This window comes from Somniosus microcephalus, chromosome 12 (genome assembly GCF_052327205.1).
Source record: "Somniosus microcephalus isolate GS21.2 chromosome 12, FLI_Smic_1.0, whole genome shotgun sequence".
Lineage (NCBI taxonomy): Eukaryota > Metazoa > Chordata > Chondrichthyes > Squaliformes > Somniosidae > Somniosus > Somniosus microcephalus.
In genome coordinates this window covers 160,223,619-160,247,474 of record NC_140998.1, presented here as the reverse complement: position 1 = coordinate 160,247,474, position 23,856 = coordinate 160,223,619, and the positions used below count along the sequence as shown (strand labels likewise).

At 48.4% G+C, this 23,856-nt stretch overlaps 1 protein-coding gene across 7 annotated transcripts in view; it reads left to right on the top strand.

Moving 5' to 3' along the window:
* The window catches only part of dnajc17 (DnaJ (Hsp40) homolog, subfamily C, member 17), a 196,988-nt gene that overhangs the window by 54,602 nt on the left and 118,530 nt on the right, over positions 1-23,856 (top strand). For 5 of the 7 annotated variants that reach the window (XR_015080329.1, XM_086003728.1, XM_086003723.1 and 2 more), the window contains 6 exons: positions 1,220-1,307; positions 2,700-2,776; positions 13,377-13,473; positions 16,753-16,802; positions 18,090-18,167; positions 23,510-23,590. Coding sequence is in view for 6 of the 7 variants with exons in the window: in XM_086003728.1 (XP_085859854.1) it covers positions 1,220-1,307; positions 2,700-2,776; positions 13,377-13,473; positions 16,753-16,802; positions 18,090-18,167; positions 23,510-23,590 (471 nt within the window). In the remaining variant the exon portion in view is untranslated. The remainder of the gene's footprint in view (positions 1-1,219; positions 1,308-2,699; positions 2,777-13,376; positions 13,474-16,752; positions 16,803-18,089; positions 18,168-23,509; positions 23,591-23,856) is intronic. The other 2 variants (XM_086003727.1, XM_086003726.1) reach the window with 2 other exon arrangements.

Sequence of the window (23,856 nt, the reverse complement as noted above, 5' to 3'; positions counted from 1 at the left end):
TGGTCTGTGCTGAGTTAGCTGGTTTCATCCAGCAGATAGGGGTGGGAGGGCTACAACTGACTTTTGGGCTAGAGAAGGGAATATTCAGCTAGGCTTCTCAATCCTAATCACTATCTACTGATCTCTCCTGAAAACTGTATCTGAATGAGGACCGGATCATGCTTGGCCTGTAGTGCTTTGCACAATTAAACATCTGCCAGTGAGCACACTCTAGGCTCATATATGAAAAATGGCAGCTTGGTAGCTTGTGGAAGCTGTACCTTACAAGACCCTCGGATGAAAATGGGCAAAAAAAAAAGCATTTTTTGTCTTAACCCAACTGAACAGTGTTTCACAAGTCTCACTATCTCTGTGTTGAAACATGCTCCATTGTTCCATTATTTGCATATTATATATTCAGTCTTGAATGTCAGTCTCACTTTCTCATTCTGGAACTGGTTCCTGGAGTTTAAAACCTAAACCATTTTTTCTGACGTTGAGCACAGACGTGTGATATAAAGTGAACGTCGATATGGGCCATGTACATCTGTTCTGATCCTAGTGTGGAGTGCCTTTTCCATCTAAACAATTGCTGGCGTGCTGTCCATTCTACAAGGTCCAACACCACAACAGGCGATTGCCACTTTACCACCAGTCTCCCAGCCACTTTAATGGCAGCTGTTAATCAACAGACTTCACCCCAACCTTCCCACGTGGCGCAGCCTTGGGTCACTGTCTTTATCTTGTGCTACTGACCTGTATACCCCTCGGTCTCTGTCTTGAGCGCTGAATGTTTTCATATGTGCCATGACTTGCCCCGAGTTCAACTTTCCATTGGTGTTGATTTCTCAACTTGCATCACAAAGATATGCATGATAACATTCTACTATTGTCCCTTGTGCAGTGGGAGAGCAGCGCTGGAGTCGAGACCCAAGACTATGAGCATGACTTTCCCTGCTTTGCTTTTCTAATGCAGTGTGCCTGTTGGAGGGCAAATGAAATGGAGGCCCATGTTCTGCACTACCTCCAGCAGCTCTTGGGACCCACGAAAAATTGGATCCAAGATGTTGTCAGAGGCATAGAATATGTCTCCTTTCTGTTGCTGGCATCCAACAATACGGAGAATACTTCATGCACGATGCCAATTAGAGATTATCATGGTTAAACCACCTTAGCTTGCGTCTCTTGCATGTATCTGTGATGAGCATGTTAACTTTCTCATTTTTCTCCCTCTTCAAAGGCGGCCTATGATAAAATCAGAAAAGCCAAAAAGCAGGCAGCAGAGAGGACTCAGAAACTTGACAGCAAGAGGAAGAAAGTAAAGCTCGGTATGTGAGATACTAAAGAGCATTATGAGCGATTGATGTGGCAAATGGAGATTTTACTCCTCATTGAAAGTGAAGCTATGTGGTGTTGAACTTGCACAGTGTTGGGACAGTCCAGGGAAAGCTGTATCTCACCCAACTTAGTGCTTAGTAAGGTATTCTGAAAGGATCTTAATCTACCTCAAAGCTTTTCTGTGGTTGACCTTGGAGCCCTTGACAAAGCAGAGCAGAGGCAGTATTCCTTTGCACTATCTGTCTTGGAGCGTACCCATTTCTGACATTAGATGCAAAAAGTAGATAAGTGTTCCCGTGAAGCCCGCACTGATGCACCTGACCATTATAATTACAAGCATTCAATACTTTCCAAAAGAAAAATCAGTGTTGTGTGACCAGTGAATAAAATGACACGATGCATTCATAAAATGCACCAAAGTATGAAACATGTTGTGGTTAGTACCAACAAACAGAAAAAAAAATCACAAAGCAAATGCTTCTTCAAGCAGAGCGTCAGCACTCCTGCAAGGAGGGAAAGAAGAGACGTTTGAGTGAGCGTGATGGAATGAATGCAAGGAATGGTTGGGCTGCATCTGTAGAGGGTGACTATGAGGGAGTGGTGTGACATTGCCAAATGACGACCTTCTGTGGTGTTATTTGCTATGATTGCATTAGGATGAGGGTGAGTGTCAGTGGGGATGTGAGTAGGTGCATAGGCAGAGAGGGATGGATGGACCTGCAAGCTAGGTTGGTGTGAGGAGTGATGTGTAGGAGTAGGCTTGGGAAGGCAGAGTTATGGGGGGGATTGGGGTGACGGGCACATCAGGATGTAGGTGAGTGTGATTATTGAATCTTTTGCGGCACTGGATCCATGTTCTCCTCGCCGCATCCCTGCTACTGATCCCCTCTGCGATCTCTAGCCAGGCCCTCTTTGTCTCTTTGGTTGGTCGTTTTCATCCATCCCCAAGGAAGAGGACCTCCCTGCGTGCTCTTACTCCCTGCACCAGCACTTCCAGGGAGGCACCTGTGAATCTTGGTGCTACCCTCTGTCTTGTCTCCGCGACCCACAGATTTGTCAGTCTTATTCCGCAATTTAGAGCTCTTGAAACCACCACCTGCACTCCTACAGCAACCTTCAAATGCGATGTGTGCAAGGCTGCTTTAAATATCCGTGCTGAAAACGAGTCATGGGTGACGTCATCAGACCCGCTTCCTTTAATTGGGCCTGGAAACACACATGACTCTATGAGCACAAAACTTCAATTAAAATGTGTAAACAGAACATCACGTTTGAAACCCAGCACCGGGGAAGATGTGCAACAGTTGATATTTACCACAATTTCCCTAATACTGATACTATGTGTGAGCTTAGTTACACATAACATTGCTGTTCACTTGCAGATTTGGAGGCCCGCGAGAGAGAAGCCCAGCTCAACGAGGAAGAGGAAATTAAGATTACAAAGAGTTTAGATGAAGTGGTAAGTGCAAGGGCAGGTCAGAATGCTGTAACTTATTAAATTCATATCACTTGGCTTCCTGCCAAAAATCAAGCTCACACTCAGAAGTAGTCACTTTGTTGAGGTACTTAAAGGCCAACATTGCTAATGGAATCGTATGACAACATCAGCATATTCAAGAGTGGCAGAAAAGCAGTTGAAGTTCAGTTCACCTGATGCCGTTCCTGTTGGATTGAAATTAGTATTTCTAGTGATAATCTGAGTATCAATATTCCAGCATTTGGCCAGTGAGGAGCAATACAGTCTACCTTTAAAGATCAAGGGAAACCAATACTTCAACACGTGAAGCACCCAGTGATTAAAAAAAAAAAAAAGAAATCACGCTGGTTATGGAAAGTTATTTGTGTATTTTCTTTCAAATGAGCATTTATTCTGTGGCATTGGTGCATCAACTTAATTCACAATCAGCTGCAGTTTCATCCACATGAGTTTTGACTTGAGGACTGAGGTAAAGTGATGATGGAGTCTGGGTGGGGAGAGTAAAATAAGGTGGTAGGGCCTGGCTTGGGAGAGTACAGTGGGGTGATAAAGTCTGTGTGGGGAGAGTGAGGTAGGGTGATTGGGATTTGGGTGGGGACGGTGAGATAGGGTGATGATGGGATCTGTCGAGAGTGAGGTGGGGTGTCATATAGAGCAATGTTGGGGTCTGGGTGGTGGGGTTCAGGGTCCAAACACGGTGAGATAGGGTGGTGAGTGTGTCGGAGAGAAGAGAGTGATGTAGATTTAGGATCTGTGATGGAGAAAGTAAGAGGATTTGTATACCAACTGTGAGATGAGGCCATCGGGCCTGGGTGCAGAAATAGTCAAGTAGGGCTTTGGTTCCGAGTGCTGGAGGGTATTGGGATCTCAGTGGAAGAATAATTTTAGACGATGGGATCTGGGCGCGGAGCGTGAGGTTGGACTTTAATATTACAAAGTTTACTTTGTGTGGATTAAACCTATCTGCTCTAATACGTTTTGAATTTTTTTTTGTTTAATTGTGTATCCCTTAAAGGAAGCCGGGCCAACATTTGGGGAATTACAATTGATTGCAGTGCCCAGGGTTAGAAGGAGGGGAAAAATCAGCCTGAATTCCACTCTAATTGCTGTCAAATGACTCTTACTGGGAAGTGCATGCGGATGAATGGGAGGTGAGGGCGGGATCAGGTTGGGCTGTATTTTCATCCCTCCACAGTTGAATAGCCTGCCAACACCCGCTGTCCAGGCTCTTGTATTAACAATGGTGACTCTGGTAAGATACCAGAGAGCAGCTGGTCTCATGGAACCATACCCCAGCTATTGTCAGCACCTTTGGGAGACGAGGAGAAAAGATTGTTGAATAAAAGGATTCACAGTTTTGAGCTGCACTCAGTGTGAAATTACATGTTTGTGGTAATTTTTGAGGTATTTCCTTAGCTTGGCTTGTGAAGTGAGAGGAGTTGTCATTCCTGTGCCTGTGGGCTCATTAACAGACATACCTCAACTTAAATTGACCATGGCGCTGCTCTGATCCTCTCATTTCTTAAAGACAAAGCTTAGGCTCCCTGATTTATGGAGGTTTGATACCTTTCCTCTGGTAATCATATCCATGCAGTGTTCAGTTTGTGGTATCCCGCTACTTAGACTTTTAATGAAATACAGCACAGAAGAGCAGCCTTTTTATTGAAGCAGAACTGTGGTGACTCAGTGCATTAAAACACTGTCCTTTTATCTCACATCTTTGCTCGAATCTGGGCCAGAACGCGGGATGCGACTGGCAGGTGTTAATGGTCCTGAACAAAATTGATTCTGGAAATGCCCTATTTACTTAAAGGTAGAAATAGTTTCCATTGATGTACCCTGTAATTCCTCACCTTTTATAAAGATGGATATCTATAAATGTACTGGTTGCTCTCTCCATTGCCCTTGTCATGGTTGTACTGCTGGTTAAAGGCAGCATGGGAGCAGACACACAAAGCTCGCCCTGCTGTGACTTGAAGTTCCTCTGGTGACATCACGAATGGGGAGTGAAGCTCTTGATTCATGAAATCACCGATTGAAATGTTGCCATGCCAACACTTGGCTCACAGATGAAGAATGGCCACTTGGTTCAGATACTAGAGGTTGTCCTAACATAGAAACATAGAAGATAGGAGCAGGAGTAGGCCATTCGGCCCTTCGAGCCTGCTCCGCCATTCAACGAGATCATGGCTGATCATCCAAACCCTAGCACCCGGTCCCTACACCGACAGCCATCCCACCCAAGCCCTATCCCCGTAACCCCACGTATTTAATCCCCCCTAACACTAAGGGTCAATTTATTTTTATTTTTATCATTGCCAATTAACCTAACCCGCACATCTTTGGACTGTGGGAGGAAACCGGAGCACCCGGAGGAAACCCACGCAAACACGGGGAGAATGTGCAAACTCCACACAGACAGTCACCCGAGGCCGGATTTGAACCCGGGTCCCTGGTGCTGTGAGGCAACAGTGCTAACCACTATGCCACCGTGCTGCCTTTGCCAGGCAAGGAGTCGATGCCTTCAGGAGATGGGGGAGATGGACTTAAAGAAGGAAGGGAATTCTGTGCAACCCAGGCTGCTTCTAATCAGCGGTGCAGCATGTTCCAAAGAATAGAACACTAGCTAGAGGCAACTCAGGGGCACCACTAACAGCGCAGATGTCTCTGTTTCTAGCATTTAAGATTCTGGGACAACTTAGTAGGATCTATTTCCTCCTTAAGCAACAACACAATATTTGAAATGAACGGAAAAAGCACTGCTTCCATACTGTGCTGCTTATGCTGTTCATTTGTATGACACACGGTATTTTTGATGGTAATCGGTTTCAACCTACTTAATTTTACATTAAGGTTTTCACAAATGTTCTTCACTGACTTGCAACTAGTCACCGATGCACAGTTTACTTCCAGGAGTACACAAGTGGAACAAAAAATAATAAAACCATGGTGTGGAAATTAAGGAATAGTGTAAAATAATTGGCCCAGAAATTCGGGTCGGCGGCTTCCCGCGGGTGCAAGCCCCCAACCTGCACTTACCTTGCGCGCTGGCCGTTGAGCTGTGGGCCCGCGTGGGATTCCAATCCGGGGCCTGGTCTAGCTGCCGGCGCGCAGTGCTTGCGTATCCTAGGGGTGCAGTTAGTTCAATGCGTCCCCTGGGATCACGTGGGCCATGGAGAGCCAATCGGAGCAGGGAATGCTCCATTCATAAGTTTGACAAGAAGAGCTGTCAAAACTTAGAAATACTATGGGCCCCTTCTTACAAAACATAGAAACATAGAAGATAGGAGCAGGAGTAGGCCATTCGGCCCCTCGAGCCTGCTCCGCCATTCAATGCGATCATGGCTGATCATCCAAATTCAGTACCCGGTTCCGGCTTTCTCCCCATACCCCTTGATCCCTTTAGCCTTGAGAAATATATCCAACTCCTTCCTGAATATATTTAATGAATTGGCCTCTACTGCCTTCTGTGGTAAAGAATTCCACAGGTTCACCACTCTCTGGGTGAAGAAATTCCTCCTCATTTCTGTCCTAAATGGCCTACCCCTTATTCTTAGACTGTGACCCCTGGTTCTGGACTCCCCGACCATCGGGAACATCCTTCCAGCATCTAGTCTGTCTAGTCCCGTTAGAATTTTATAAGTTTCAATGAGATCCCCTCTCATTCTTCTAAACTCCAGCGAGTACAAGCCCAATCGATCCAATCTCTCCTCATACATCATTCCTGCCATCCCAGGTATCAGCCTGGTGAATCTTCGCTGCACTCCTTCCGTGGCAAGAACGTCCTTCCTCAGATAAGGTGACCAAAACTGCACACAATACTCAAGATGTGGTCTCACCAAGGCCCTGTACAACTGCAGCAAGACATCCTTGTTCCTGTACTAAATCTTCAAATAATTTTTTTTTTAAATCACATTTTTTAAATGAACTATAAATTACATGAAATAACTATTAAACAATAATTTAAATTTTTGAAAAAAATAATTTTATTTTCTAACGGGGCTAAAAATAAACTTACCTTGCTTTAAAGTATTTAAATATAATAAACCTGTGGAAAAAATGTTTTAATTTTAATTAATTCACCACTTACCTTGTAAAAAGAAGGCCTTACGCCTGCTTTTTAAATGTGTAAATTCTGCAGACTTGCCCTCCCGGGAAAACCTGCAAAAAAAACGTAAGTTTGATGCGCACGCGCCGCCTCTCCCGCGCACGTGTTTGAACTCTGAACCCCTTCTTTCAGGGGAACGGAAATGCCGGTTTCCCGCGTGTGCGCAGTGCATGCAGGAAAACGGCACTTCCATTGGGCCTACGGGTGAGTACCCCGTGCGTACTCACCCGTGGAGACGCGAATTTCTGGGCCATTATTATATACTCCAGTGATATCAAGGCAACACCTGCCTTCGATCTATTTTTTTTCTTTCCAGTTTTGAAGAAGGGTTCGACCCGAAACATCAACTCAAATTTCTCTCCACGGATGTTGCCTGACCTGAGTTTTTCCAGCATTTTCTGTTGTTATTTCGGATTTCCAACACCTGCAGTATTTTGCTATCGTACTTGAATCCAGGGTTTCAGTGAAGTCATAAAAATTTTATTCTTTCTGATAAGCTTATCTATTTCCATCTTACTGAGGGAATGTTGCACTGACGACGGTCCCGTCTTTGGATGAGAGGTTAAACTGAGACCCAATCTTCCTCCTCAGGTGGGTGTAAAAATCCCATGGCATTATTTGAAGAATAGCAGGGGAGTTCTCCCCAGTTTGCTGGCCAATATTTATCCCTCAACCAAAACTGATGATCTGGTCATTATCCCATTGCTGTTTGTCAGGCCTTGGTATGTGTAAATTGGCTGACGCTGTGTCTCTTTCTCTCTCTCTCGCTCGCTCGCTCCCGCCTCGCCCCCCCGTCTCGCCTCGCCCCCCCCCCCCCGTCTCGCCTCGCGCCCCCCCCCCCGTCTTGCCTCGCCCCCCCCCCCCCCCCGTCTCGCCTCGCCCCCCCCCCCCCCGTCTCGCCTCGCGCCCCCCCCCCGTCTTGCCTCGCCCCCCCCCGTCTCGCCTCGCCCCCCCCCCCCCCCCCCCCGTCTCGCCTCGCCCCTCTCGCCTTGCCCCCCCCCGTCTTGCCTCGCCCGCTCTCTGTCTCTCTCTCCTTCGCATTTGGCTGCCTTAATGGTATGGAATGGCCCAGAGGTTGCCCCAGCACTGGGCATGAGGGTTCTTCTAGAGGTTGTATCACCACTGGGTGTGGGACTCCCTCAGAAGTTGCAGAATATTCTGATGCAATTTTGAAGATGAAAAGCGTGCCTGTTAATCTAGTATAAAGAGTTTTTAACATGATGTTGAGAATGTGCCAGTGAAGTATTTTTTGCAATTCTGGAGAGCTCTCGTAAACAAAGTTAAAGGGGAAGGAAACTTCAAGGGTGAGTAGTTGAACATAGAGTACCTGCCGCCAAATCCTATTCCATGTGGTTTGTTTCTGGGTAGTTCATCAGAGACTGGTTGTTTAATAATAATAAAAATTAAAACCAACGTTCTACTGTTCCGAAACAAATCAAACGCACTGACATCATAGAGATAAAGAGTGAAGCTGGCAGACCTGAAATAGGAATAGAAAATGAAGGAAGTGCACAGCTCAGTCGTAGCACAGTGTCTCACCATGGGCCTTGGGACTTCACCTTGGCTTCTTAAAATTGGTCAGCAGCTGAAAGAGAATGTCGGGTATACCCGCGAAAGAAAGATTTCTCCCCGTTTCAGAGGCTGATGGAACTGTTTGCAATCCAGCAGGTTCTGTGTTTATTACACTGGCATTAGAGTTGGGTTGCAGCCATCCTCTATGGGACCCCTTGGCTGACATACCGAGACGTTCATGCAAGAAGCCCATGTTTTGTATCATGTTTAATCGAAATATATTAGTGATTAAATGCAGGATCTAGTGATAAGCAGCATACATCTGTAACTCAACTGTACAGTTCCCTTACTCTGTAAAGCATAGGAAGAATGAGTGAAATGAATAATGATAATGGAGGACTTCAATTATCCAAATACAGACTGGGCAAAGAGAAGAATTCCTGAAAAATCAAACGTGAAAATACTCTACTAGAGTATGATAAATGTCAAGTTCAGTAGAGAACGAAGCTGAATACAAAAATGAGAGGAAACACTGTAAAAGGAATTAACAAGGGCAAAGAGAGTATATAAGAATAGGCTAGCAGGTAACCTAAAAGGGAACCCAAAAGTCTTAACATATAAATAGTAAAAGCCTGGTCAACGGACGGGTGGGGCCGATTAGGGATCAAAAAGGACATCTGGAGGCAGAGGAATAAAGAAGGTTTAGTGAAGACAGATGCAAGGTGTTCATTTAGTTGTTGTGGTAGTTGGAGGCCAATCATCTCAGTCCTAGGACATCGCTGCAGGAGTTCCTCAGGGCAGTATCCTAGGCTGCTTCATCAATAACCTTCCCTCCAACATAAAGTCAGAAGTGGGGATGTTCACTGATGATTGCGCAGTGTTTAGTTCCATTCGCAACTCCTCATATAATGAAGCAGTCCGTGCCCACATGCAGCAAGACCTGGACAACATTCAGGCTTGGGCTGATGAGTGCCAAGTAACATTCGCGCCACACAAGTGCCAGGTAATGACCATCTCGAACAAGAGAGAGTCTAACCACAGCCCCATGATATTCAACGGCATTGCCTTCGCTGAATCCCCCACCATCAACATCCTGGGGGTCACCATTGAGCAGAAACTTAACTGGACCAGCCACAGAAATACTGTGGCAACAAGAACAGGTCAGAGGCTGGTATTCTGCAGCAAGTGACTCGCCTCCTGCCTCCCCAAAGCCTTTCCACCATCTACAAGGCACAAGTCAGGAGTGTGATGGAATACTCCCCACTTGCCTGGATGAGAGCAGCTCCAACAACACTCAAGAAGCTCGACACCATCCAGGCCAAAGCAGCCCACCTGATTGGCACCCCATCCACCTTAAACATTCACTCCCTCAACCACCGGTGCACCGTGGCTGCAGTGTGTACTATCTACAGGATGCACTGCAGCACCTCCAAACTCATGACCTCTACCACCTAGGAGGACAAAGGCAACAAGCGCATGGGAACATCTTCACAAGTTCCCCTCCAAGTCGCACACCATCCTGACTTGGAAATATATTACAGTTCCTTCAGTGTCACTGGGTCAAAATCCTGGAACTCCTTCCCTAACAGCACTGTTGGAGTACGTTCACTACACGGACTGCAGTAGTTCAAGAAGGCGGCTCACCCACCACCTTCTCGAGGGCAATTAGGAATGGGCAATACATGCTGGCCTTTATCCATGAATGAATTAAAAAAATTGCTGCCAAAGTCACAGTAAAGGAGGAGGTAGTAGAGAAATTGGATATGATCAAAATAGATGAAGAGGTAATGCTTTAAAAAGTTGGTGGTGCTCAAAATAGAAAAGTCACCCGGTCCGGATGGGATGCAAGCAAGGTTGATGAGGGAAGTAAGGATGGAAATTGTGGAGGCCCTGGCCACAATCTTCCAATCCTCCTTGGATATGGGAGTGATGCCAGAGGACTGGAGGATTGCAAATGCTACACCCATGTTCAAAAAAGGGGAGAGGGATAAACCTGGCAATTATAGGCCAGTCAGCCTAATGTCAGTGATGGGGTAACATTAATCCGGGACAAAATTAATTGACACTTGGAAAAATAAGGGTTCATAAATGAAAGCCAGCATGGATTTGTTAAAAGCAAATCGTGTTTGACTAATTGGATTGAGTCCTTTGATGAAGTAATGGAGAGGGTTGATGAGGGTGGTGCGGTTGCTGTTGTGTATATGGACTTCAAATGGCGTTTGATAAAGGACCACATAATAGATTTGTTAGCAAAATTGAAGCCTATGGGATTAAAGGGGCAGTGGCTGCTTGGATACGAATTTGGCTAAGGGATAGAAAGCAGAGAGTAGTGGGTGGTTGTTTTTCAGACTGGAGGGAAGTGTGCAGTGGTGTCCACCAGGGGTCTGTGTTGGGACCACTGCATTTGATGCATTAATGACCTGGACGTGGGCATACAGGGCATAATTTCAACATTTGCAGTTGATACAAAACTCGGAAATGTAGTAAACGGTGAGGAGGATGGTAACAAACTTCAGGAGGACACAAACAGACTGGTGAAATGGGCAGACACCGACAGATGAAATAGAACGCTGTGAAGTGATTAATTTTGGTAGAAAGAATGAGGAGGTACAATGTAGACTAAATGATACAATTTTGAAGCAAGTGCAGGAACAGAGAGATGTAGGGGTGTACGTACACAAGTCTTTGAAGGTTGCATGGACAAGTTGAGAAGGCTGTATAAATAGAGGCATACAATACAAAAGCAAGGAAGTTATGCTAAACCAGGCATTGCGGCTAATTCTGTACGCAACACTTTAGGAAGGATGCTGAGGCCTAATGAGGGCGCAGAGGAGATTTACTAGAATGGTACCAGGGCTGAAAGACTTCAATTATGTGGAGAGACTGGAGAAGCTGAGGTGTTCTCCTTGGAGCAGAGAAGGTTAAGGGGAGATTTGATAGAGGTGTTCAAAATCATGAAAGGTTTTGATAGACTGAATAAGGAGAAACTTTCCACTGGCAGGAGGGTCAGTAGCCATATGACATAGATTTAAGCTAATTGGCAAAAAGAACCAGAGACTACATAATTTTTTTGTATGCAGCGAGTTATGATCTGGAATGCACTGCCTGAAAGGATGGTGGAAGCAGATTCAATAGTAACTTTCAAAAGGGAATTGGATAAATAGCTGAAGGGGAAAATTTGCAGGGCTTTGGGACTAACTGGATAGCTTTATCATGGACCGAATGACCTCCTCCTATGCTGTATCATTCTATGATTCTAAGTAAGTGATGGCTCAGCTGGTTAAGGCATTGAGTAGCTAACAAGTGGGGAGGTTTAACCCCTCCTTCAGCTCATTCGCAAATGTGAGCTAGGGAGAATTAAAAGCAGCCAGGGTTCCTGCATTGTTTGTTCTCCTGCAGACCCTGCTGGGAAGAGTGGAATTGTGGACAGGATCAGTATCTGCTGTGATGTCCCTGTGGTTGAAATATCTGCCGACACTCTTATAAGAACATGAGAATTAGGAGCAGGAGTAGGTCATACGACCCTTCGAGCCTGCTCCGCCATTCAATTAAATCATGGTTGACCTTGGACCTCAATTCCACTTTCCCGCCTGATCCCCATAGCCCTTGATTACCCAAGAGTCTATCTCAGCCTTGAATATACTCAACGAATCAGCATTCATAACCCTTTCAGGTGGAGAATTCCAAAGATTCACAACCTTCTGAGTGAAGAAATTCCTCCTCATCTCAGTCTTAAATGACCAACCCCTTATCCTGAGAAATTGCCCCCTAGTTCTAGACATTCCAGCCAGGGAAACAACCTCTCGGCATCTACCCTGTCAATCCCCTTCAGAACCTTGTATGTTTCAGTGAGATCACCTCTCATTCTTCTAAACTCCAGAGTATTGGCTCAATCTCTCCTCATAAGAGAACCCTCTCATCCCAGGGATCAATCTAGTGAGCCTTAGTTGCACCGCCTCTAAGGCAAGTATATCCTTTCTCAGATAAGGAGACCAAAACTGTGCACCGTACTCCAGGTGTGGTCTCACCAAAGCCCTGTACAATTGTAGCAAGATTTCCTTACTCTTATACTCCAACCCCCTTGCAATAAAGGCCAACATGCCATTTGCCTTCCTAATTGCTTGCTGTACCTGCGTGCTAACTTTGTGTTTCCTGTACAAGGACACCTAAATCTCTCTGAACACCAACATTTAATATTTTTTGACCAATTAAAAAATATTCTGTTTTTCTATTCCTACCAAAGTGAATAACCTCATACTCCATCTGCCACCTTATTGCCCACTTACTTATCCGGTCTATATCCTTTGCAGGGTCTTTTGTGCCTTCCTCACATCTTACTTTTCCACCTAGCTTTGTATCGTCAGCAAACTTGGATACATTGCACTCGGTCCCTTCATCCAAATCATTAATATAGATTGTAAATAGCTGAGGCCCAAGCACTGATCCTTGTGGCACCACACTAGTTACAGCCTGCCAACCCAAAAATGGCCCGTTTATCCCAACTCTCTGTTTTCTGTCCATTAACCATTCTTCTATCCATGCTACTATATTACCCCCAACCCCATGAACCTTTATCGTGCATAGCAACTTTTTATGTGGCACCTTATCGAATGCCTTTTCGAAATCCAAATATACTACATCCACTGGCTCAGTGTACAAAGAATGACACTTTTGTTTCAGAGGCAGTAGGCTTTCGTAGAATTGTACCCCAGAAAAATGGGTGCCTTCAGGAGAGGAAGAGAAGGAGAAATTTGGAAGCACCAACAAAAAATTATATAGTTTAATATAAACATGGAATAGAAGTTTCACATTTGTTTTTGTTTGCTTCTTTTGCCAGACATTAACTTTGCCCCTGTCGTTTTCACCTTCATTAATAGTATTGATTAATTCCTGAATTGCTTAGGAGGGAATCTTACTGTATTGTGTTACCAGCCAACCAAAGAACCTTCTGTCCTCTTGCAGATTGCCAGGCTCAGGGAGGAGGGCTCCAGGAAGTTAGAGGAACAGCAGAGGCTCATCAAAGAACAGATAATGCTGGAGAGAGAGCAGAAGTTGAGAGGTAAAGTTGTGCCCGTTCACTGGCATGCTTTGTTAACTGGATGCTCTAATTTCTTCTCCCTTTTTTCAGGTCCCCTCCCCATACTCTCTGCCTGCTTTGAGGGTGCCCTGGTGGCTGAGGCTGACTCTTGCCCGATTTTGAACCAGACAGTCCGATCTCCAGGCTGGTCATCCTGTAATTCTTAGAAATGGCAATTGGACATGAAGATCCTGATTTTTCCAGCGGAGTATATAAAATACTGTGCACAAAGTAGAGCTCATTGCAAAATCCATAAAACTACATGTGTGGAGTGGGACAGTACAAAACTACACTGTTTTTTGTTTTTACAGGTGGGCTGTTTTGCACAGTAAAGTGTTGCTCATGTTAGCACAACCAGCCTTTTTTTTAAACTCCCACACCCCAGTCTGATTTTAGGAAGAGGTAAGATGATCGCCTCAGATCTGCCCATCTCAACCCCTCTGCCTGTAATGCTCTTGATCCCACCAATATCTGTATGAGGGAAGCTCCTCATGTTGCCTGTTGATAAGCTCTTGGATTCTGATTGGGACATCCCCAGAATTGGGAAGCTAAAATCTGCCTTTTTTTGTCTGTCTTCTGCACACATACATTTTTCAATATGCCAATGAGGTGCATTTATTATTCCATAAGATTGATGCCGATAACTGAGGTACATGGGCAGCTGGAGGAATTACAGCTGTTATCTAACCCGGAGGGCAAAGGTAGGTTAGTAGAATGGGCTGATAAATGTCGTATTAAATTTAATGTGGAGAAATACAAGGTGATACATTTTGGAAGGACATATACATACTAAATAGTAACCCTTTAAAAGGAGTAGGGGAGAAGAAAGACTTAGGCGTTCAGATACACATTTTTAAAAGTGGAGCGACAAGTTGATAAAGCTTTTTTTTACAGGTTGTCCTATCTGTCTTTTCTATGGGATGCTAAGTTTTATAAATAGGGGCATTGAGTGTATTGCTGGCCACTCCACCTCGTTACTACAGTGTTGGTTACTCTGCCCTCTCAGCTGGTGCCCAATAAGCCTCTTGCACAGCACATTCCAAAACCTTCAGGACTCTCTGCTTTTGGCACGCTACACAAGTGTTGGCTGGACACATCTCGAGCTAGATTGTTAGGCTCAAGAAAAGAACATGAAGCCTTCCAAAATTCTATAGACTCTAACAGTTCCCATGGATTTGAGGGTAGCTAATGTAACTCCACTATTCAAAAAAGGTGGCAGAGAGAAAACGGGGAATTATCGACCGGTAAGTCTGACATCGGTAGTGGGGAAAATGCTAGAGTCCATTATAAAAGATGTAATAGCAGACCACTTGGAAAACAGTGACGGGATCGGACAAAGTCAACATGGATTTACAAAAGGTAAATCGTGCTTGACTAATCTACTGGAATTTTTTGCGGATGTAACTGGTAGAATAGATAAAGGAGAACCAGTGGATATGGTGTATTTGGACTTTCAGAAGGCTTTCGATGAGGTCCCGCATAAGCGTGTAAAGTTAAAGCACATGGGATTGGGGGCAAGGTATTGACTTGGATAGAGAACTGGTTGGCAGACAGAAAGCAAAGAGTTGGAATAAACGGGTCTTTTTCCGAGTGGCAGGCAGTGACTAGTGGGGTACCGCAGGGATCGGCGCTAGGACCCCAGCTATTCACAATATATATTAACGATCTAGACGAGGGAACTGGATGTAATATCTCCAAGTTTGCAGATGACACTGGGTGGGCGTGTGTGCTGTGAGGAGGATGCAGAGAAACTCCAGTATGATTTGGACAGGTTGGGTGATTGGGCAGATGCAGTATAATGTGGATAAATGCGAGGTTATCCACTTTGGTGGCAAAAACAGGAAGGCAGATTATTATCTGAACAGCAATATATTGGGAAAAGGGGAAGTGCAATGAGACCTGGGTGTCCTTGTGCACCAGTTGCTGAAGGTAAGCATGCAGGTGCAGCAGGTGGTTAAGAAGGCAAATGGTATGTTGGCCTTCATAGTGAGAGGATTCAAGTACAGGAGCAAGGATGTCTTGCTGCAGTTGTACAGGGTCTTGGTGAGACCACACTTTGAGTATTGTGTGCAGTTTTGGTCGCCTTATCTGAGGAAGGATGTTCTTGCCATGGAGGGAGTGCAGCGAAGATTCACCAGACTGATACCTGGGATGGCAGGAATGACGTATGAGGAGAGATTGGATCGATTGGGCTTATATTCGCTGGAGTTTAGAAGAATGAGAGGGGATCTCATTGAAACGTATAAAATTCTAACAGGACTAGATAGACTAGATGCAGGAAGGCTGTTCCCGATGACGGGGGAGTCCAGAACCGGGGTCACAGTCTAAGGATAAGGGGTAAGCCATTTAGGACAGCGATGAGGAGGAATTTCTTCACCCAGAGTGGTGAACCTGTGGAATTCTCTACCACAAAAGGCAGTTGAGGCCAATTCATTAAATATATTCAAGAAGGAGTTAGGTATATTTCTTAAGGCTAAAGGGATATGGGGAGAAAGCAGGGACAGGGTACTGAATTTGGATGATCAGCCATGATCTCATTAAATGGCAGAGCAGGCTCGAGGGGCCGAATGGCCTACTCCTGCTCCTATCTTCTATGTTTCTATGAATATTGTTCTGTTTGGTTACCAAAAGGAGAATCTGATGGAGTCTAAATGGGATGTGCCTAAAATGGACAGGCCATGGATTCATGTATGACATTTCCTGATCTCACCTGTGCCAGCAGCTTAAGGTGCCCAGTTGGGTCCAGGTGCTTCCCCACTCCCTGCAAAGGAAGTAAATCAGAGAGCGAGTCTCTCCATAATGGCTGGCTGAAGAGTGGGCTTTGAGGACCAACTGAGAAATTTTGTGTGGGGGGGGGGGCTCGGTGTGAGGAGACTAGTTGGGGGGCTCGGTGTGGGGGGAGCGAGCAGCTGCGGGCCGGGGGGAGAGAGCAGCTGCGGGGACAGTAGTGGGTGTGTGGGGGGGGTCGGTGGTGGGGGCTCTGTGGGGGAGTAGTGGGGTGCGGGGGGGCTCGGTATTTTATGTGTGACAGCATAGTATAATAACCCTTAAAATAAATTGGTTAGAAACCCCCTTGACATCAGGGTATTAAAATATTTTAGCTTCGTTCCATTTCTTTGTCCTGATGTTGATTGGTTGCTTTGAACATTTCCAGTGAACATTTGCAGTGAACCGATCGAACTGCGGTGAAAGATCGGGCAGAGTTGGCACAGCTTCTCGTTTATTAACTTGCTAATTTTGCCTGATGTAATTATCTCCTAGGCTCTGAAGTCCGAACTGATTCTGAAAAAACCTCAACCCCTAAACTGAAAGTAAGTCTTCTCAATTAACTAGTTCTTACCGTGACTTGTGTTACTCTCTGATGCGTAATGGATTCCTGTCGGGGTCTAAATTGTTGGGAAGTATGGAAGGTTTATGAAGAGCAGTGAGTCCAGACAACTGGGATGCAAATCTTGAGGAATTTCCAAATGTACATATTTAAGCCAAGACTGCTTTCCCATTGGGCTTTGATTCTAAATATTTTCTGTTATGTTTCATCATTCTTCCTTAATTCTGTGCTGAAGACGCAGACTCTTGCTGGGACAGGGTTCCATCAGCATCAGCAGCCCGGGACCTCGCTAAGGGCCATTCTTCTTGCATGAGCCTAGACATTGAGTGATAGTGGGCTGTTCCACCACAGGGTGCATCACAACCAACCTCGGTCCTGTCGTCACCCAGGGTCTACATATCGGCAAATGTCACTGGATAGAGATAAAGACCCCTGGCTGATTTTTTTCCCCCGAACACTTTGAGGCCAATTATCGAGTCCTAACTGCTCCCTGGGTCAGCTGCCTCACCACAGCCCTGGGAACCACCTTTCGATGTTGTTCACTGAGTAAATTTCACTGTTGCTGCAATTGAATGAATGTCCTTCTTGGGGCAGTTGGTGCCATGGATGCCAGAAACTTCGAATCCGGCCTCGGGCGACTGTCTGTGTGGAGTTTGCACATTCTCCCCGTGTTTGCGTGGGTTTACCCCGGGTGCTCCGGTTTCCTCCCACAGTCCAAAGATGTGCAGGTTAGGTTGATTGGCTATGATAAATTGACCCTTAGTGTTAGGGGGATTAAATACGTTGGGTTACGGGGATAGGGTGGGATATGTGTTGGTGTAGGGGTTACGGGGATCGGGTGGGATATGTGTCGGTGCAGGCTCGATGGCCGAAATGGCCTCTATCTGCACTGTGGGGTTTCTGTGATTCTGTGAACTGCAGATTGATGTGGCTATCGATTCATTCGGGTGTGGTTACACACTGTAACCATGGTGCGTTGCCAATTTAAGCAGTGGGGGGGGGGGGGGGGCGGCTACAGAGCAGAGGCAAGGTGCTTTCTCCGGGGGGTATTGGGAGCAAGGGTTTGAATATTATGGAGTAGGGGGAGAGTTGCCATTCCCCAAGCTACTTCTTGCATGCCTGTCCAAGAGTGGAGAAGGTTTGGAGTCAGCCCACTCTCTGTCATTCCATGCATGAAGGGAGCCCTGGGGTGGTGAGTAACATTAAAGAGCTACCTTGTTGATCTTTTCTCTCTCTCTCTCTCTTTTCTCTCTCTCTCTCTCTTCGGTAGCTGAAATGGAAGTGTAAAAAGGATGACGAATCAAATGGTGGCTACTCTCACGAATTTCTCCTTTCAATTTTGCAGAAGGTAAGATCTTAGATAGACTTTCCTATTCCAGAGGCTTTGGAGCCAGCTCGACCAAGAGATCTCTCCCCCGCCCCTCGCCCCCTCTCCTCCCCCCGCCCTCGCCCCCCTCTCCTCCCCCGCCCTCGCCCCCCTCTCCTCCCCCGCCCTCGCCCCCTCTCCTCCCCCCGCCCTCGCCCCCTCTCCGCCCCCGCCCTCGCCCCCTCTCCGCCCTCGCCCTCTCTCCGCCCTCGCCCCCCTCTCCGCCCCCCGCCCTCGCCCCCTCTCCGCCCCCGCCCCATCGCCCCCTCTCCGCCCCCGCCCTCGCCCCCCTCTCCGCCCCCGCCCTCGCCCCCCTCTCCGCCCCCGCCCTCGCCCCCACTCCGCCCCCGCCCTCGCCCCCCCTCCGCCCCCCGCCCTCCTCCGCCCCCGCCCTCGCCCCCTCTCCGCCCCCGCCCTCGCCCCCTCTCCGCCCCCGCCCTCGCCCCCTCTCCGCCCCCCGCCCTCGCCCCCTCTCCGCCCCCGCCCTCGCCCCCTCTCCGCCCCGCCCTCGCCCCCTCTCCGCCCTCGCCCCCTCTCCGCCCCCGCCCTCGCCCCCTCTCCGCCCCCGCCCTCGCCCCCTCTCCGCCCCCCGCCCTCGCCCCCCTCTCCCGCCCCCGCCCTCGCCCCCCTCTCCGCCCCCGCCCTCGCCCCCCTCTCCGCCCCCGCCCTCGCCCCCCTCTCCGCCCCCCGCCCTCGCCCCCCTCTCCGCCCCCGCCCTCGCCCCCCTCTCCGCCCCCGCCCTCGCCCCCCTCTCCGCCCCCGCCCTCGCCCCCCTCTCCGCCCCCGCCCTCGCCCCCCTCTCCGCCCCCGCCCTCGCCCCCCTCTCCGCCCCCGCCCTCGCCCCCCTCTCCGCCCTCGCCCCCCTCTCCGCCCTCGCCCCCTCTCCTCCCCGCCCCCTCTCCCCCCCGCCCCTCTCCTCCTCCGCCCTCGCCCCGCCTCCGCCCTCGCCACGCCCTCGCCCCGCCCTCGCTCCGCCCTCGCCCCGCCTCCGCCCTCGCCCCGCCTCCTCCCTCGCCCCGCCCCCCGCCCCTCGCTCCCGCCCCTCCTCCCCCCCTCTTCCCCCCCCCTCTCCCCCCCTCTCTCCCCCCCTCTCCCCCCCCCTCTCTCCCCCCCTCTCTCTCCCCCCCTCTCCCCCCCTCTCCTCTCCCCCCCCCCTCCTCTCCCCCTCTCTCCCCCCCTTCCCCCCTTTTTCCTCATCTCCCGCTTGCCCCCCTTATCTCTCTATCTCCCCCGCATCTCCCCCTTTCCCCCCGCATCTCCCCATCTCCCCCCTTATCCCCCTTGTCTCTCCCCCCTCTTGTCTCTCCCCCCTCTTGTCTCTCCCCCTCTTGTCTCTCCCCCCTCTTGTCTCTCTCCCCCTCTTGTCTCCTCTCCTCTCTTCTCTCTCCCCCTCTTGTCTCTCTCCCCCCTCTTGTCTCTCTCCCCCCGCTTGTCTCTCTCCCCCCCTTGTCTCTCTCCCCCCCCTTGTCTCTCCCCCCCCTTGTCTCTCTCCCCCCCCCTTGTCTCTCCCCCCCCTTGTCTCTCCCCCCCCTTGTCTCTCTCCCCCCCCTTGTCTCTCTCCCCCCTTCTCTCTCCCCCCCTTGTCTCTCTCCCCCCCTTGTCTCTCTCCCCCCCTTGTCTCTCTCCCCCCCCTTGTCTCTCTCCCCCCCTTGTCTCTCTCCCCCCCTTGTCTCTCTCCCCCCCCTTTGTCTCTCTCCCCCCCCTTGTCTCTCTCCCCCCCCTTGTCTCTCTCCCCCCCCTTGTCTCTCTCCCCCCTTGTCTCTCTTCCCCCCCTTGTCTCTCTTCCCCCCCCCTTGTCTCTCTTCCCCCCCCCTTGTCTCTCTTCCCCCCTGTCTCTCTCCCCCCCTTGTCTCTCTCCCCCCCTTGTCTCTCTCCCCCCTTGTCTCTCTCCCCCCCTTGTCTCTCTCCCCCCTTGTCTCTCTCCCCCCCTTGTCTCTCTCTCCCCCCCTTGTCTCTCTCCCCCCCTTGTCTCTCTCCCCCCCTTGTCTCTCTCCCCCCCTTGTCTCTCTCTCTCCCCCCCTTGTCTCTCCTCTCCCCCCCCTTGTCTCTCTCTCCCCCCCTTGTCTCTCTCTCCCCCCCTTGTCTCTCTCTCCCCCCCTTGTCTCTCTCTCCCCCCCCTTGTCTCTCTCTCCCCCCTGCTCTCCTCTCCCCCCCTTGTCTCTCTCCCCCCCCCCCTTGTCTCTCTCCCCCCCCCCCCTTGTCACTCCCCCCCTTGTCTCTCCCCCCCTTTGTCTCCTCCCCCTTCCTTCCCCCAACACCAGCTTCCAGAATCCACCTAAGTATCTGAGTTAAGATGGAATTCTTTTTTGGTTAAAAAAAAATTGTATGGCCTCTTTAAGGCAATTGAGCACTGGTGCACTTCTTCAGGTTTTGAAATCCATGCTACTCATCTGCAGTTACAAACAATTTTACAGCACAGAAACAGGCCATTCTGCCCAACGGTCCATGCTCCACACGAGCCTCCTCCCGCCCCTCTTCATCTCACCCTATCAGCATATCCTTCTGTTCCTTACTCCCTCATGTGTTTATCTAGCTTCCCCTTAAATGCATCAAAGGACATCGGTGAACCAGTTATGTTTTTAAAATAATCTGGCAATTTTTACATTCATTTTTCCTTATGCTAGCCCACAAATGATCAGTTTTATTGAATTAAATTGTACAACTTTCCCTAGCAGGATTTGAATTCATAACCTCTGGGTTGCTAGTCTGCTACAATAACCACTATCCTGTCAATTGGTGACAGTGTCGCAGTGACTGGTAGTAGCAAGTTACGAAATAGATTTTAAGGGGGGGGAAATTCCATATCTTTAATCTCATACTGAAATGCTGCAGCAATCATCAGTTTCATCCCTTGTTCACAAACTCACTGCAGTCAAAGAAGATGTTTTTCTCTCTCTATTTCAAGCAAACACTGGGGGGCACTGGAGTCAAATTACATTAGAGGCAGATACTGAGAATAGAGTTACCATCCACAGCTATGAGTTGCGCAGTCCTGTTTTGGACCTCAATTTACTTGCTTGCAAACGGGAGAGCCAACGTTTTTCCGCATGGCCTTTGCAAGAGAACACTGTGTATTCGCTGGCAGATATATCCACGCCTGCACCCCCCCCCCCCCCCCCCAGTGCAGTCACTTAAATTCCCCGAGTGCACGGCTCCGTGGCAACCTCCAATGGGAAGCACATGCTAAATAAAAACAGCACGCAGTCTGGAGATTTAAAGTTATCCGCATCAAATATGACAACTGCAGATTTTACCAATCTTGAGGAATTGACAGGGGAAAGGATGGAAAGAAAAGAGAGTAGGATGCAAAGCTTGGTCAAACTAAACCGAAATAACTTGATTCCTCGGATCTGGAAGGTATTTGTGAACAAAATGAAACGCAGGCCAGTCAATTCGTGTTACCTGAAAGATCAGTCTTTATCCAAGATGGTGGCTGTCATGTCTAAATGGTGCCATGTAAAATCCAAATAATGCTACAATCAGGCAGAAATTCCATAACCCTCATGGGAAGGGGTATTTTATAACAGCTTGAGATCTGCAGTGTGATGTACTTTAAAAACACGTCTGTCTATAAAGGCTGATTCTATTGCTGAGCATCTCTCCGTAGGCCGCCCTGCAAGGAAACTATGCTCAGGTTTTTGTACGACTTCATTCAATCTGGAAATTAGATGCCTTTTTTTAAGCATTTTCACTCCAGCAACTATCAACGTGTGAAGTCTGTGAGCACTGATTTTAACTTTGGCCTGATCTATAAGCCACCGCCTACCATCCAGTTTTGAAAATATCAAGAAGCCGGGTCCCAACAGACCACTCCGTGCTAGTGACCAAATGGTGCTGGATAGCCTCCTGGAGGCTTCCTTTGTTCAATGCTGGGTAAACGCACTGCATGGTTTTGTGCTGGGTCAGTGACCACAAGTTCGAGGGGAGGGGTGGAATCTGACACATTCCCACTCCCGTTTGCTATCCTTGCTAGAAATTTCCTGTGTATGGACATTGGGTGAGCATTAGGTCAGGTTCAAATGTGATCCCTCCATGGTCAAATAGCTTGCTGAGTCTTGTCGACGCACCAGAAGGCAGTGACCACCATGGAACCCTGTCCCAGAAAGGTTTAGTACTGTCGTAGAGGAAGGGAGAAAACCAACTAAATGTTTACGTCCCATGTTGATTTTCAAACGTTTCAGTGTGGGGAGGCCACCTCCAAATATTACCACAATCCCAGGGTTCCTTGTCCTAATATTTGAAAGATAGTATTAGCCACTGCAGAAAACACATTTGTTATTATATAGCAACAGAAATAACATGTATATGTCAACAAATATAGAAAGACACTGAAACCTGATGACCGTGGACGGACAGTCACCTGCTGGGCAACTAAGGTCCAGTTTGAAAACTATGGGCAGCGGAGGACCCCATCTGCTGCAATGTAAATGTGCTGCAATAATCAGTACCCCACCCGGAGCAATGGGCCACACATAAGGCCCATCAGCCAGTGCAGGGTGGCCAGGGCCCTGCTATCTATTGGCCTAAAGACGCCGAGCCTCCCACTTGCTCCATACCTAGGTTTACCAGTCTCCAGGTAGCAGCTGATCGAAAAATCATTGTTCTCCCCCTCTGCACTTTCGCAAGAGGCTGAACCTTTTGCTGTGTGTACCTTTTCCAGCAAGGCACGGTGTGTGCGCTCCGGTCCGGAATTCCCAGGGGAGAGATAACGAGCAGGGAGTTGGTGACTTGAGAGCACACAAACTAACAACTAAGGAATTCACCAACCAACCAACCCCTCCTCCAGTCCACACTGGAGATCGCTTTCCCCTCCCGTCCCGCACTCTCCACCATCAGAGACCACCCCGACACTAATGCTTTCCTGTGGAGGAAACCGATTCAATGCTGATTATAGTCTCATGGAAAGAATAATACAATATCTGAAGTTCTGTGTTTTAAAAAAAATCTTTTCTGCTTCTCTTTTCACATCACTCACTCTCTCTTCCCTAGCGAGCGGAAGAGCTAAGTAATGACAGAATGGCAGGACGCAGAAAGTGTGGGGAAATATAGATTAGCACGGACTTAAAATGTGAACGTTAACATTTAAAAAAAAATTACAAACTTAAACCTTTCACACACTCAGGCACGTGCCATTGCTTTGAATAGACGTTCTGTTTCACTGTTTCCCCTACATTTTTTCTTTCTTTGGGTTGGGGTTATGCTGCTTAAAGGTAGCTAAAAGATGACTGGACATTTAAGCGCAGCACTGGCAGAGGTGCTCTGCGCTCAGGGTAACCCAGCAGAGCTGGCATCGGATACTGATCGAGGGATGTTTCTTCCTACAGTATGGAGAGGTTTTGAACTTGCTCATATCCGGTAAAAAGAAAGGCAGCGCCATTGTGGAATTCTCCTCAACCAAGACCGCCGTGAGTATCCCGTCTCTGCTTTACCCTGTGAAACGGACCTTTGTGGGTCTCCTATAACCTTGCCATGCTCAACACTCCCCAGGTGGCACAGTCACTAAGATAGCTTGCCCATATAGACCAGAAGACACTAGGGTTACCCCCGAGGCTGCGCTGAGACAGCTTCCCTGAGCCAGAGTAGCGGTCAGGGTGCTGACATAGGTTCCACCATCTCTGGTTTACGGAGCGGAGGGGAGTATGGTAAGAGTTGGCCAGGGTTCCTGCTCCGA